The 12,660-nt window shown below is 39.3% G+C and overlaps 1 protein-coding gene across 2 annotated transcripts in view; it reads left to right on the forward strand.

Moving 5' to 3' along the window:
* Window positions 1-9,767, forward strand: part of LOC142402135 (short transient receptor potential channel 4-like) — a 28,862-nt gene extending 19,095 nt beyond the window's left edge. For both annotated transcript variants that reach the window (XM_075487642.1, XM_075487643.1), the window contains exons 7-15: window positions 3,073-3,409; window positions 3,853-3,992; window positions 4,095-4,295; window positions 4,402-4,523; window positions 4,826-5,021; window positions 5,130-5,324; window positions 6,707-6,748; window positions 7,057-7,146; window positions 8,179-9,767. In XM_075487642.1, coding sequence (XP_075343757.1) covers window positions 3,073-3,409; window positions 3,853-3,992; window positions 4,095-4,295; window positions 4,402-4,523; window positions 4,826-5,021; window positions 5,130-5,324; window positions 6,707-6,748; window positions 7,057-7,146; window positions 8,179-8,871 — 2,016 coding nt within the window. In that variant the 3' untranslated portion in view covers window positions 8,872-9,767. The remainder of the gene's footprint in view (window positions 1-3,072; window positions 3,410-3,852; window positions 3,993-4,094; window positions 4,296-4,401; window positions 4,524-4,825; window positions 5,022-5,129; window positions 5,325-6,706; window positions 6,749-7,056; window positions 7,147-8,178) is intronic.
* The last annotated feature ends 2,893 nt before the right edge of the window (window positions 9,768-12,660 follow it).

A 12,660-nucleotide genomic window follows, 5' to 3' on the forward strand; every position in this document is an offset into this window, starting at 1 on the left:
GTATCCGATTTTGTTACAGTAAACCATGACACACATTGTGCCTTTTCTTGAGGAGTAGCCATTTTTAGGGGGTTCATTTAACAGTAGCTCTTTCATCAACAAGACACCTGAAATACACAAATTCAATGTAATTAAAAAATTTGATAATCACTGAGTAGATAGAACAAATCTGATTAAGATATCTCATCAATTGCCTTTGTAATATGTTTTTTCAATTGTAAAGAGACTTTATGGACACTCTGTATATATCTATATATCAATATATAGATATATATATATATATATATATATATATTTTTTTTTTTACCACAGTTAGAAAATGTATGCTTAGTCAGAAAAGCAAGTATTATTTTATTTAATCAAATTAAATTTTGAGTTTGTCCAATCACAGTTAAATGTGTCATTTTCAAACATATAAAGTTAAAACAATCAATCACCAATGTTATCTGCTGATACTGGGAGCGTGTCTGCTGAAGATGCTGTTTGACAGATCTCAGACCAGCTCAAAAGAACCCCCACTATGCAGCAAACAGAGCAGACTTCATCTTAACTGAACCAAACTTGCCCAGATGTGAAATTACAATAGCACGGTACAAATATTGAATATTTGAGACACTTTTCAGCTGTGGACAATGACATCAACAATGGTGAATTAAAGAACTTACACTCACATGATGGTTTTATGTGCTGCTGAGGAATAACCAGAAACGTCACGCATCATGAGCACTAAGTCATATTTCAACCCTCAGCGAAGCCAGCGGTAACTCCATCTGAAGGTTTCATGCTTGTTACTGTGTGTCTTTTGGAAGTGGGGGAGAAAAGTTTTTGGAGACCTGTTATGTTGGTATAGCTGCAGGGGGAACATGTCCTCACTAAGCTACAGAGCATCCTCAGTACTTTCACAGCGATACGCTCTCTCCTGGCACTTATGGACAGTTGATGGTTGAGAGGTACTTTGTCAAGAGACACTTTTCCAACTGGACTTGAGTTGTGTGAAACAGCCACCCGAGGCAAATTTAGCACTTTACTGCGGCAAGTTTTATTCGTGATTTTGACACGCAAAAAGAGGGTGGCGTCACATTGATGTTTGGATTTTCTCTCACAGGGAGAGGGAACAGAGAATTTTAGAAAGGAAATGGAAAGTAGGTCTGTAGGAGGACTCAAAGGTACATTCAGGAAGGTAGGTTCGCTGTGATGATTGAAATCTGCTCTTTTGATCAGATTTGAGAGTTATTACTTAATTGTTTCTGTTGCAAAGTTGTATGAATACATTTCTCAATTATTATGTTAATTGGGTAATGCCAGCCCTCATTAACTCCACTGTCAGTGTTTAATAAAGACACCAAGCAATCCAAAAACATCTTGTTTGCTGTCATTAATTAGAACTAACTGAAAGATCCATCCATCCTTTTTTTTATTCAATTCAATTCAATTCATATATATATATATAATATATTATAATATATAACATATTATACCCGCTAAATCCAATTCAGCATTGCGTTGGGGGGCTGGAGCCTATCCCAGCTGTCATTGGGCGAGACGCAGGGTACACCCTGAACGGGTCGCCAGTCCATCACAGGGCCGAATAACCATGCACGCTCACACTCACACCTAAGGTCAATTTAGACTTGCCAATTAATCTTTTCATGCATGTTTTCGAACAGAAGCCAGAGTACACGGAGCCCACACATGCCTTGGGAGAACATGCAAACTCCGAAAGCCCTAATTAAAGGATGCAAGCTATAAATTAACTTCTGTGTTTTTTACTTCACCACTTTCTCGTGCCCTCAAATTATCCAAGATGAGTAAAAAAAAGTTTGGTAAAAACTGATCAAGTCTTCTTTGTAAAGACACGATACACAAAGACACGATCATAAAGGATTTGCAACAATGATTCTCATTTTTATGGAATCATTTCCTGAGCTAAACTGCGTCATTACTACATAGTCTGCTCTCACGAGTAAGCTTCAGACATTGGATGCAAGCTAATGAGGGTAGCATGATTTTGCTTAGTTATAGAGCTCATGCTCAAAGTAGTTGTACGGGGAACAAATCAGCAGGGCCTCCTACTCCTCTATTTACTATCTGTCCATTTGAAATGTTGTCCTTGAAGATAATTATTAGAGAGTATATATTTCTACTCCCATCGACCGCTTATTCCTTCCTCAATTCACTCTCATGCCCTCTTATTTTATGGAAATACTGTAGCTGAAGTATGGACATATGAGCCTGGTTCTGCTTCATACCACAACGTAGATAGAGATCTGCGGTTCCCATGGAAACAAAACTACGAAGTTGGTGATTTGGTACCCACTGGTGCTGGATAACACTTTGACTATAGGGGCTGTGCATCACAATATTGTATGCACCTGTGTAAATCTGTTTCCACATACCTATTTTCAACAAATGCTGCTGATCTAGATTCAGTTAATTTGGCTAAGGAAGTCACAAAACACAGCTACATTTAAACCGATGCTCAGTGACCTGGAGTCACATAAGAGGTTTATGATATTTGTGCATGCTGATTGACGTTTCAAACATTGCCAGTCAATCCAGTTGCTGTGGGATAGAATCGTCAAATTCTGGGATGTCAAATAAATCTCAGATATATTTTGACATGTCTAGAAGGAATGTTGTCTTATTATCGAAAAAAGAAATCAATGAGAAATGCAATGCAGTCATCCAAAAACAGGATCCTCCATTTTTTGACACCTGCCTGCCCTTTCTTCGTAAAGCCACTGTTTTTCTGCATAAAATATCTGATTCCTTCCGACATATAAGAATGACCCTTCAATTTTGACACCACCAACACAACCCATGCTTTTGTTTGTATGCCCTGAGTTGGAGCTCTCAGCAGGTGCTAATTCTGGAATAGTCATTCGGGCATCATGGTCTGGTAAACTAGAAAACAGCCATAGGCTGAGATCTGAGAATAATCTCTCCTAGCAGGCTCACAAGCTGCAGCCATACCTTGGATTAATGCATGAAAAGCTCCTTGAAGCTATTTTAAATCTCTCTAAATGTAATATATGGAATGTATAACTCTCTTTCTTCTCATGTCATTTTAAGTTTGTAGCTCAGCCAAACTGTCAGCAGCTGCTGGCGTCCAGGTGGTATGATGAGTTTCCTGGGTGGAGGCGGCGCCACTGGGCAGGGAAATTTATCACCTGTGTCTTTATCGGCCTACTCTACCCTGTCTTTGCTCTCTGCTACCTCATCGCTCCCATGAGTCGCTACGGGCACTTCATCCGCAAGCCCTTCATCAAGTTTATCTGCCACACAGCGTCCTACCTGACCTTTCTGTTCCTGCTGCTCCTTGCCTCCCAGCACATTGTCACCACAGAACAGGACAGGCAGGGCCCTGCACCAACCACTGTGGAGTGGATGATACTGCCATGGGTTCTGGGTGAGTGAAATAGGTGATAGTTATAGATGGTTGATAGAAAATGTCTCCTGATTGAGCAATATGGCCATGAATTGAGACCTCAGACAACACTCTGTGTTGGTTCAAAGCCAGCCAACCCATCATTGAGCAGGGGGGAACTAGATTGTTCAATTCTTTAAAATGAGTGATTTGTTCTGCAACTTAAATTAACAGACTATATGCAATGCAATGCAAATAGTACCCTTTTATTTCTGTTCCATAGCCCCAATACAACATTAAAAACAAACAACTTTCTATCTAAGCTATAAGTGCTCCAACTCCTTCTCCCCTAATGTTTCTTTGCAGAACACAGACATTATTTGTGTCAGAAATAATGACTTTCACTTTTAAACCCCTTTCACTTTGTAAAACACACCAGCCCACAAATCCGAAGCATTCACTTTCCAACTTTATGTGCATGCAAGGATTCATCTGGGCAGAGATCAAGCAAATGTGGGATGGTGGTTTCCAAGACTACATCCATGACTGGTGGAACCTGATGGACTTTGTCATGAACTCCCTATACCTGGCCACTATTTCCCTCAAGATTGTAGCCTACACTAAGGTAACCATCCTGTCTCAAATGGACAGTAGAAGGCACAGTAAATTGCTATATGACCTCCCTGTTTTCTAACTAAATCTGCCATACATTCTTGTCCCTATACAGTACAGCGGCAGTAAACCCAGGAACCATTGGGAAATGTGGCACCCCACTCTAGTAGCTGAGGCAGTATTTGCCATAGCAAACATATTCAGTTCCCTGCGCCTCATCTCACTCTTCACAGCCAACTCCCATCTTGGGCCACTGCAAATCTCTCTTGGGCGAATGCTGCTGGATATCCTGAAGTTCCTCTTCATTTACTGTCTGGTAAACTAAAAAAATGTTTGCACACAAACGGAGGAAGCATATAGTAGATATTCCGAGGTGGTGCAGTTTGAGTTTTTCATATGCTGTCTATCTCCACTTCCTCCAGGTTTTACTTGCTTTTGCTAATGGGCTGAACCAGTTGTACTTTTACTATGAGACAAAGGCTTCAGATGAGAGGGGAAAATGCAAGGGCATCCGCTGTGTTGAGCAGAATAACGCTTTCTCCACGTGAGTTTGTCTTGTTTGCATGTGTAAATGTGCGATGAAATGTGTAAATGTGACATGAAACTGAGTGTGAAAGAAAGAGAGAGCTGTGTGTGTATTTCTGCAACTGATTGCAAAACGTGTGAAAGCTCTGTTGCTAAGAGAAACTGATATTTTAGCAGGATCTCCTGATTTAAAAAGGGTGAGAATTGCCTTGCTTGCCTTTATACTGACAAAATTATCATGCAAATGTAACAGTGCACTGTATTTACAATGCATAGTTCCTTTAATTAGCTTAATTTACAACATGTATCTTTCTTCTGCAGATTATTTGAGACCCTACAGTCTCTTTTCTGGTCTATCTTTGGACTGATCAGCCTCTATGTGACCAATGTGGATGCAGACCACCAGTTCACTGAATTTGTTGGTGCCACCATGTTTGGCACCTACAACATTATTTCGCTGGTGGTGCTCCTCAACATGCTCATAGCCATGATGAACAACTCCTACCAGCACATTGCTGTGAGGACATTTTCATGGCACAGCATACATAAAGCAATATAGGTGGAACAGATGATACAAAACACACAGTACTACATGCTTTTCATATATACTTTAATTTGGTTTCAGGATCATGCTGACATCGAATGGAAGTTTGCCAGGACAAAATTGTGGATGAGTTACTTTGAGGAAGGAGCCACTCTCCCAGCCCCTTTCAACATTGTTCCCAGCCCCAAATCTTTCTGGTACCTCATGTGCTGGATAAAGAGACAAGTGTGCAAGAGGACACTATCCAATCACAACGAAACCTTTGGAACTCTTGGAGTAAGTTGATCGAGGCAAATGTCTACACAGCTTTACCTCTAGAATTATGAGAGGAGGCTCTGGTTTGTTTGAAGGATGAATATTGGACATAGTTGGCTGGGGAGACTTTGTATCACCATGACAACCAAATTTTAACTACTTATACTTCATAATGCTGGTTGCTCTAAATTTTGTGGCCAGAGTAATAGAAATAAAACCAGTCTGGTTTTAGAGCACTCCATAGCACTGAGACTGCCCTTGTTAAGTTGACAAATTACCTACTGCTAAGTGCAGATAGAGGAGAGTGCTCAATTTTGATTCTTTTAGAATAAGTGCTGGATTGAAACTGTTGACCACAACATTCTTCTCCATCACTCGGAGTCCTAGGTTGGAATTAAGATTTCAGCTTTTGGCTTATTGCGCTCATATCTCTCTAACAGAACTTTTTCTATCACTCTGGGTGGTTGTGTCTCCTCAGTGGCTCGGCTCAGTTGTGGTGTACCACAGGGCTGAGCCCTTGGTCTCCTTCTGTTCTCTCTTGCCTTCACTAATATAATTCATTATACTCAGCTATTAGTCATGGCGCCCTCCGTTGCCTCCAAATAATTCAAAATGCTGCAGCCAGACTCATCACTGATACGAAAAAATATGAACACATCATCCCTGTGCTTGCTTCCCTTCACTGGCTTCCTGTTAGATTTTGTATTGATTTCAAAATCTTACTCCTCACCTTCAGTCTTAAATGGCCGTGCCCCGAAATACATCTCATATTTATTGACCTGGTGCCCTCCCGACAACTGAGATCCATCGATAATGCTCTTCTAGCTTTCTAATTCTCGTGACTAAGGGAGATCAGGCTTTTTCCATTAGAGCCCCCACCTTATGGAACTCATTGCCCTCTGCACTCAGGCATGTTACCTTTCTTGACGCCTTTAAATCCCTTCTTAAAACTTTCCTTTTCCCGGAGGGCCTGATTAATAATAGTCAAATTAATATATTACATATTCTTTCGCTGCTTATCTGGCTGTCTGTCGCTTCTTTTCTTTTTAATTCTGCTGCTATGTTACGAACTTTGTAACATTGTGTAGGAAAAAATTGCTAGATAAATTAAGCTTTTAGTTTTTTTTATTCGGATAATCGGTTTATGAAGTTAGCAGTTGCCAGAATTTTCATTGTTATGGTAAAAATTCCACTTGCATATCAAATTTTAGGATTCTCCGTTGGCTTTCTCATCTATAATATCATGTATATTGCATTAATCTATTTCTAGAGGGCAAACCTCAGTTATAACATCTTGTGAGGTTCAGAAAAAGCAGCATATTCATCATCTGAAAATGTTTCTTTTTAATCACTCGTCTCCTGCTCTTTTTCTAACTTAATCTGAATTCATCTAATGTCTGCAGAGGCGAGCAGCTGAGAACCTGAGGATAAACCACCAATATCAGGTAAATAGTCTTTCTTAAGGCAAGCTGAAAATGACCACAGTTCCTCATTGTTGTGTGCATGCCTTTATGAAACAAATTCTGCTACTCAACTGCCTTTCTACATTTTCAATTTCAATATGTAAATTGAAATATTTTGCACTGCCTCACCCTAGGGGGGGGTTCTACGTCTTATAGATGTAGCATCAGATTTGTTTTCTTTTGCACATAAATGCCTCTGTCATCTTATTCATGTCTGGATGACTGGGAGATTTGTACTATGGAAACATTTTCATGTGTTTAAAAGGATATATCTTTTGTACCTTGTGTAGGAGGTTTTAAGAAACCTGGTGAAACGTTATGTGGCTGCTATGATCAGAGATGCCAAGACAGAGGAAGGCCTGACTGAAGAGAATTTCAAGGTAGGTGCAGGTCCCACAGAGCAAAGAATAAGTAACTTGAAACAGCTATATTCAGTGTTTCTAATAATAGCAGATCTAGCGACACACAACACAGCACTGATAGTGCCAAATCCAGTTATAACAATCCCCTGAGTCTACAGTGACAGCAGCAATTTATTGCATCTTTCAGCTCACTGATTTCTGACGCACAGCTTTGCTGTTTTGATTTGCTCTCACAGCTCTCATCTGTGTCTGTTACATCAGTTTATTTTGATTATAACCTGACTAAGCTACAGACAGATTAATCTTTTGCATATAAACATGTAGAATCTGTTGGGTAGGGACATCATTTTTGTACCAGGAGCTCTGTGGTTTCCATTTTGTCCGAATATTGACCAGTCACATTTCAGCTGGTGAAGCGCATTCACTTGAAAACAAGCTATTGTCCAATGACAATTAAACATGTCATCCAGCTTTTTTTTTCTGCAACCATAACAAACTGAGCAAAGAATGTTTTAGTCCAGATATCTGTAAATTAGACATGTGCTGGCTACATTGGAAGTCACTAAATATAGTCCATGTACACGAGAGGCTGCGTCGGAGAGCAATAGTTCCCAGTTTGGCAGCTATGGCCGAGCTACATTTAGTCTGAAAATGTCTGAAAAGTTTGTAATGAGTTAACAGACATCTAAAAGTAAAATAGAGTTTCCTGAGAGAAGTGTAAACATTGGACAAGATTTTTTTTAGGTGGACACAAATGACTCAAAATGCTGACTTCTTACTTCTTACTGCTCAGTTTTTTAGTTTGTTGGTTAAAGTATTTAATCATTGTGTATATAACCTGTCTTTGTTGTGCCATAGAGGCTTTAATAAACACCTATTTTAGGAATTAACACTATGTCACCAGTTGTTTTCCTTCTTCTAGACGTCGATATTTGATGTTTAAACATATTTTTAGTTTTATTGCTGCTGTCCTATTTAAGGAAAGTGCTGCCTTACTACTGTGATCTTTAGTTATTGCCATTAGAACTTATGTTTACTTTGCTTTTCTAGGAGCTTAAGCAAGATATCTCCAGTTTCCGTTATGAAGTGATGGGCATGATGAAGACAGGAAAGCCTGCTCTGCAAGGTGCAATGGCCAGCTGCAGCTCAGTGGATTCCAGTCTTGCTTACCCAAATTCTTCGCTCAAGATTTCTGCCTGCCCTTCAGGCAGCCAGGTGAAAAGCAAACTCAACCGATTTAAAATCACCACATCCATCCTAAAGCAAAGCAGTTCTTCAGCTTCATCCAGGCCCCCTGAAGCATTCAACGGTTTACCTAATGGACTCTTGTCCCTGGTCTCGGACGAAAGCTGCAGTGAAACTTCAAGCCAGCAGAGAAGCTACTCCAAAGATATTAGTGAGTTTGGCCTGTTCCAGAAACAACACTGGAGCAGCAAAGAAGTCCCCTCAGGCACAGGGGAAATTCCCAGAGAGATGTACTCATTGTCAGAAGAAGCAGGAGAGTCTGGGGGCTCAGATGCAGAGGAGCAGGACAAACAGCTTGTGGCCATCGCCAAGGGTGAGAAGGAACTACCTGGGAAAAAATTGAAGGAAGATTGTCAAGAAAGCGCGGAAGAGTCACACGTCAGCTGCAGCTCTGACAGATATGGAGAAAAACAAACCGAGGAGGGAGATAAAGATGTGCCCTGTACTGATTTGGTAGATGATGGATGTTTGTCAGGATCAGCCAGAAAAGATGCATGAGATGGGAAGATTTTTAAAAAGAACTATGAGACAGAGAGAATGACAATCAACAAGAAAAAGAAATGTTTCCCACAGGTTTTCAAGAGTCTAACTTTTCCAGTTGTTACTAAACTAATGATCAGCTTTGATCTTGGGAGACTCAGGGAGGCCTTTGGTTGAAGTGATTTGAATCAGCAGAGGAAATGCAGCACAAGTGACTGGAGTTCTGTGTAAACAAGAAGCAAGGATTAACATTTTAGGATAAGATCATTTCATCTTATCTCTTCCCTACAGAAGATTGGAAAAAAAAAAAGATTCCTCAGATCGATAATTCTTTTTTTTAATCAATTTTCGTATCCTTCACCCTTATCTGACATGTGTATTTCTGATCCTGTTGTTTATCTTCTCCTCGATCAATCTCTCTACCTCTTTTCCTCTCCCGTTTATCTCTACAAAGTTTTAATTCCCCTATCCTTATCTCACTAGAGCAATAGATGTGTTGTTTTTCGACTTGACTTTCTGCCTTACGCTCTCTGTTTCTGCACTGTGCACACTTTAAAATGCCATTCAGTCCCTCAAAGATGTGTCAAGCTGTCATCATGCAACTGTGATCCTGTCAATGTTTTTCTATGCAAAAACTTTGGATTGTGATTCTCATCATTCCTACATTGCTACATTAAGCGCTGACAGTTCATGGCAAATACTCTCTTGTGTAGAACGTGGGCGACCTTGGTGAGACACAATATGAACACAACCTGTCAACCATTTCAAGCCACACTTCATTCATGTTTTATCGCTCCTGCAGAAAATTGATTTGTTGCTTTGATCAGATTAGCTGTTTTTAAGATGTAATGTTAGTCTGAATGAATGACATTAGAAACAAAACTCAAAAATAAACCTGAAATTATACTCTTTAACTGGCTTTTTTCTTTGTTTACTTATTGTTTGCGGTTGACTTCTGATAATTATACGAGCCTACCACAAAACTTCAAATGCATATTTTATTTAATTTATATCAGGTCCCAACTCCTGTGGGCTTTACTTTTATCAAATCTTGTGAGAAGACATCTCCAGCAGAGAATCTCAAGCTGCGAAGTGAACAAAGGTGCTAATGTATACCACCAACTTGAAGTTTGTTATCATTAAGCAGAAAAGGGTGCCCAGTGTGTTATAATTTGATGCTGAGGGTTCCTGACTGAGCACAGGGGTATGACAAGTCTGGAGGCACAATTGCACTTATTATGAATGTAGAATGATTTAATCACCTTTCGGAAAAGAGCTTTTGCTCTTCCCAAAAAATCCAGCTAGATGTCACTTTAAAATTTCTCACAAAATGGTTAGGCTTTAACATTTTAAACGGAATGGTAGTTGAAAAGTTTGAAGGACAGAAATGGGCGTCATATACGGTGTGCATTAATGAATTGATCCACAGATCTCCTGTATTCTTTCAGAAAATCTTTTTTTCATAGTCAAACCAAACTCCATGGCGCTGTCTATTAAAAATGACTTTACAACCACAACCTTAGTATTTTAGTTAAGGAGTAAATGTACAGTGCAGTGTATTTTTTGCTTCCAGAGATTTCCTTGTGATCTCTTGGCTGTTTTTACACTTAAAAAACACTTACACTTGTTTGTTACTTAAAACTGACCAATTCATCGTTCTAACATAAAAATGACCCTCAAGGGAAGAACTAATGTTGTGTCCTCCCGTAACAGACAGCTTCGCCAGGAACCAGTTTTAAATTGTATAGTATCTCTAGTTATTTTGCCACAAACTGTCTGTCACAAAGACTCAATTTGTTCCCCTCTTTACAAACAAAGTGATTCCTGAAGAGCCCTTGGTTGAAAACATAACATAAAACAATATCTGTGTTTTGAGTCCTCAAAAATTGCAACTAATTAGGAATGATGATAGATTTTAAGGCCGGCCTTAAGTGGCCATTCAAGAGACAGCAGTTTTTTGGGCACTTCATTGGAGGTATTTATTTGTTTGGTGGATTTAGGACACTTTTTTTTTGTGTACATCTTAGTGACCTGAATTATATCAGTGAGTAAGTGACGACAAGAGGGAAAAAAAGATGAAATAGTCATCAGATGATGAAACTTTGCTCTGCGTAGGATCAAAAGGCCGTGCTTTGATGTTCCTGGGTCTGTAATAGATCTTTCAGCTGCACTGCGCCAGGCTGTTACAAATGCTGAGGCACATGAATAGAAAGGACACAAATGTTTATGTATACACCCATTCACTGCAAACTCTTCAATAATGTTCAGTTTTCTGCGTTGTTTTAAGAGCATAGTTTCCTAGTACCAAACTTTCCTTTAACATTTAAATATGAATGTGATTTGCCTAAAATTCTGAAGGAAACATTTTTGTTTCTTGGGGAAAATGTAGCAACATTAAATGTTTGAGTTTAGATGAAAATGCTTTTTTCATAAAAAGATATCAAATGTGTGTTACCTTTTTCTACAGTAAAAGAACAGAATGATACAGAAATACTGGAGCCTTGTGCTAAAGTCTCCAGCAGAAGCAGCCTTCAGTTTAGCAAATAACATACAGTTAATTGTAAGTTTGATTATAGAGTCGCCTTCTGTAAACAATCAAAGAAAAACATGACATTGTATTAACATTTACCAATGAGCACGCTCTCTGTCATCAAACACAGTACTTTTGATATTTTAAAAACACAATTCGGGGTTTTAGTCATGACTGTATTGACAGGTTTTAACCACTAGGGGGAGATGCCACATATAGAATGGAGTTCTTGATGACAGCTTCCTCCGCCAGCAAGTCAGACTGATCTCAGTTCCTCTGCCACTCACAACCTGAGAAATATGAGGATGCTGCAACAGGATTTATTTCCTCTAACGGGTCATAAAAAGCTGGGGAAACAGAAACAAATAGAAAACTAAGGGAAAAGCAAATCCTGTTAAATGGCACAGATGCATCTGATTATTACGCTGTGTGTTTCTATCGATCGATCTATCATTTATCTATCTGTGGAGTGCTTTTTTCATTGATATTTATTCGAATTTAATCAGACCACAGCAGACCACTTGCATTCAGCACTAGTTAGAAGTTTTTCCACAAATCTGTAACATGAAAAAGAAAGGTTAGATAAGATGGCATGAATGTCTCGGATGAATCCGTAAGCTGCAGTCTAGCTCATTATTTAAGTTATTTTTTCTCCCAATAGACAGGAAGTCATTTCCTCAGGGAGGAGCCCCCTGAATGCTGGTGTCATTTCGAAGATCACACGTCATGTGAATTCAAAAGGACTGAGTCATTTAACTATTTGTTGTTGGTCAATGCACATCACTGTCAGGCTGTGGTGGAATTTTACAGGATAACAATAATGTAGTGTTCTTTTTTTGTGTTTTGGTTTTTTTCGCGAGTGAGTGAAGACCTTTAATTATGATATTTGTAAATAACAAGCGATGATATTACAGTGTGCCTCTGCAAAAGTTCCTCCTTTGCGGCGCAGCACTGCATAACCTCGACTCCAGCAGCTGACCAACCAAGTTTGATGGGGATTTGATCAACAGTTGTCAAAGTCAAACACAGAAAGACATGCAGAAAGAGATTTGGTGCTTTATTAGTGGCATAATAAACATAGAAATGTGTCTACAAATATCTGCTTTATCGTAAAATCATATACATTTATTGTACAAGTCAAAACATGAACATAAACCTTGGTATACTCTAGCAGTGGTGACACTTGTGGAGTGCCTGGAAAAAAAATGAGCTCACAATTCAATTTGCAGCACACCCATTCTTCTTCAGAGGTTAAGATACTGCATTACAATGTCCAC

Source organism: Odontesthes bonariensis, chromosome 16 (assembly GCF_027942865.1).
Source record: "Odontesthes bonariensis isolate fOdoBon6 chromosome 16, fOdoBon6.hap1, whole genome shotgun sequence".
Lineage (NCBI taxonomy): Eukaryota > Metazoa > Chordata > Actinopteri > Atheriniformes > Atherinopsidae > Odontesthes > Odontesthes bonariensis.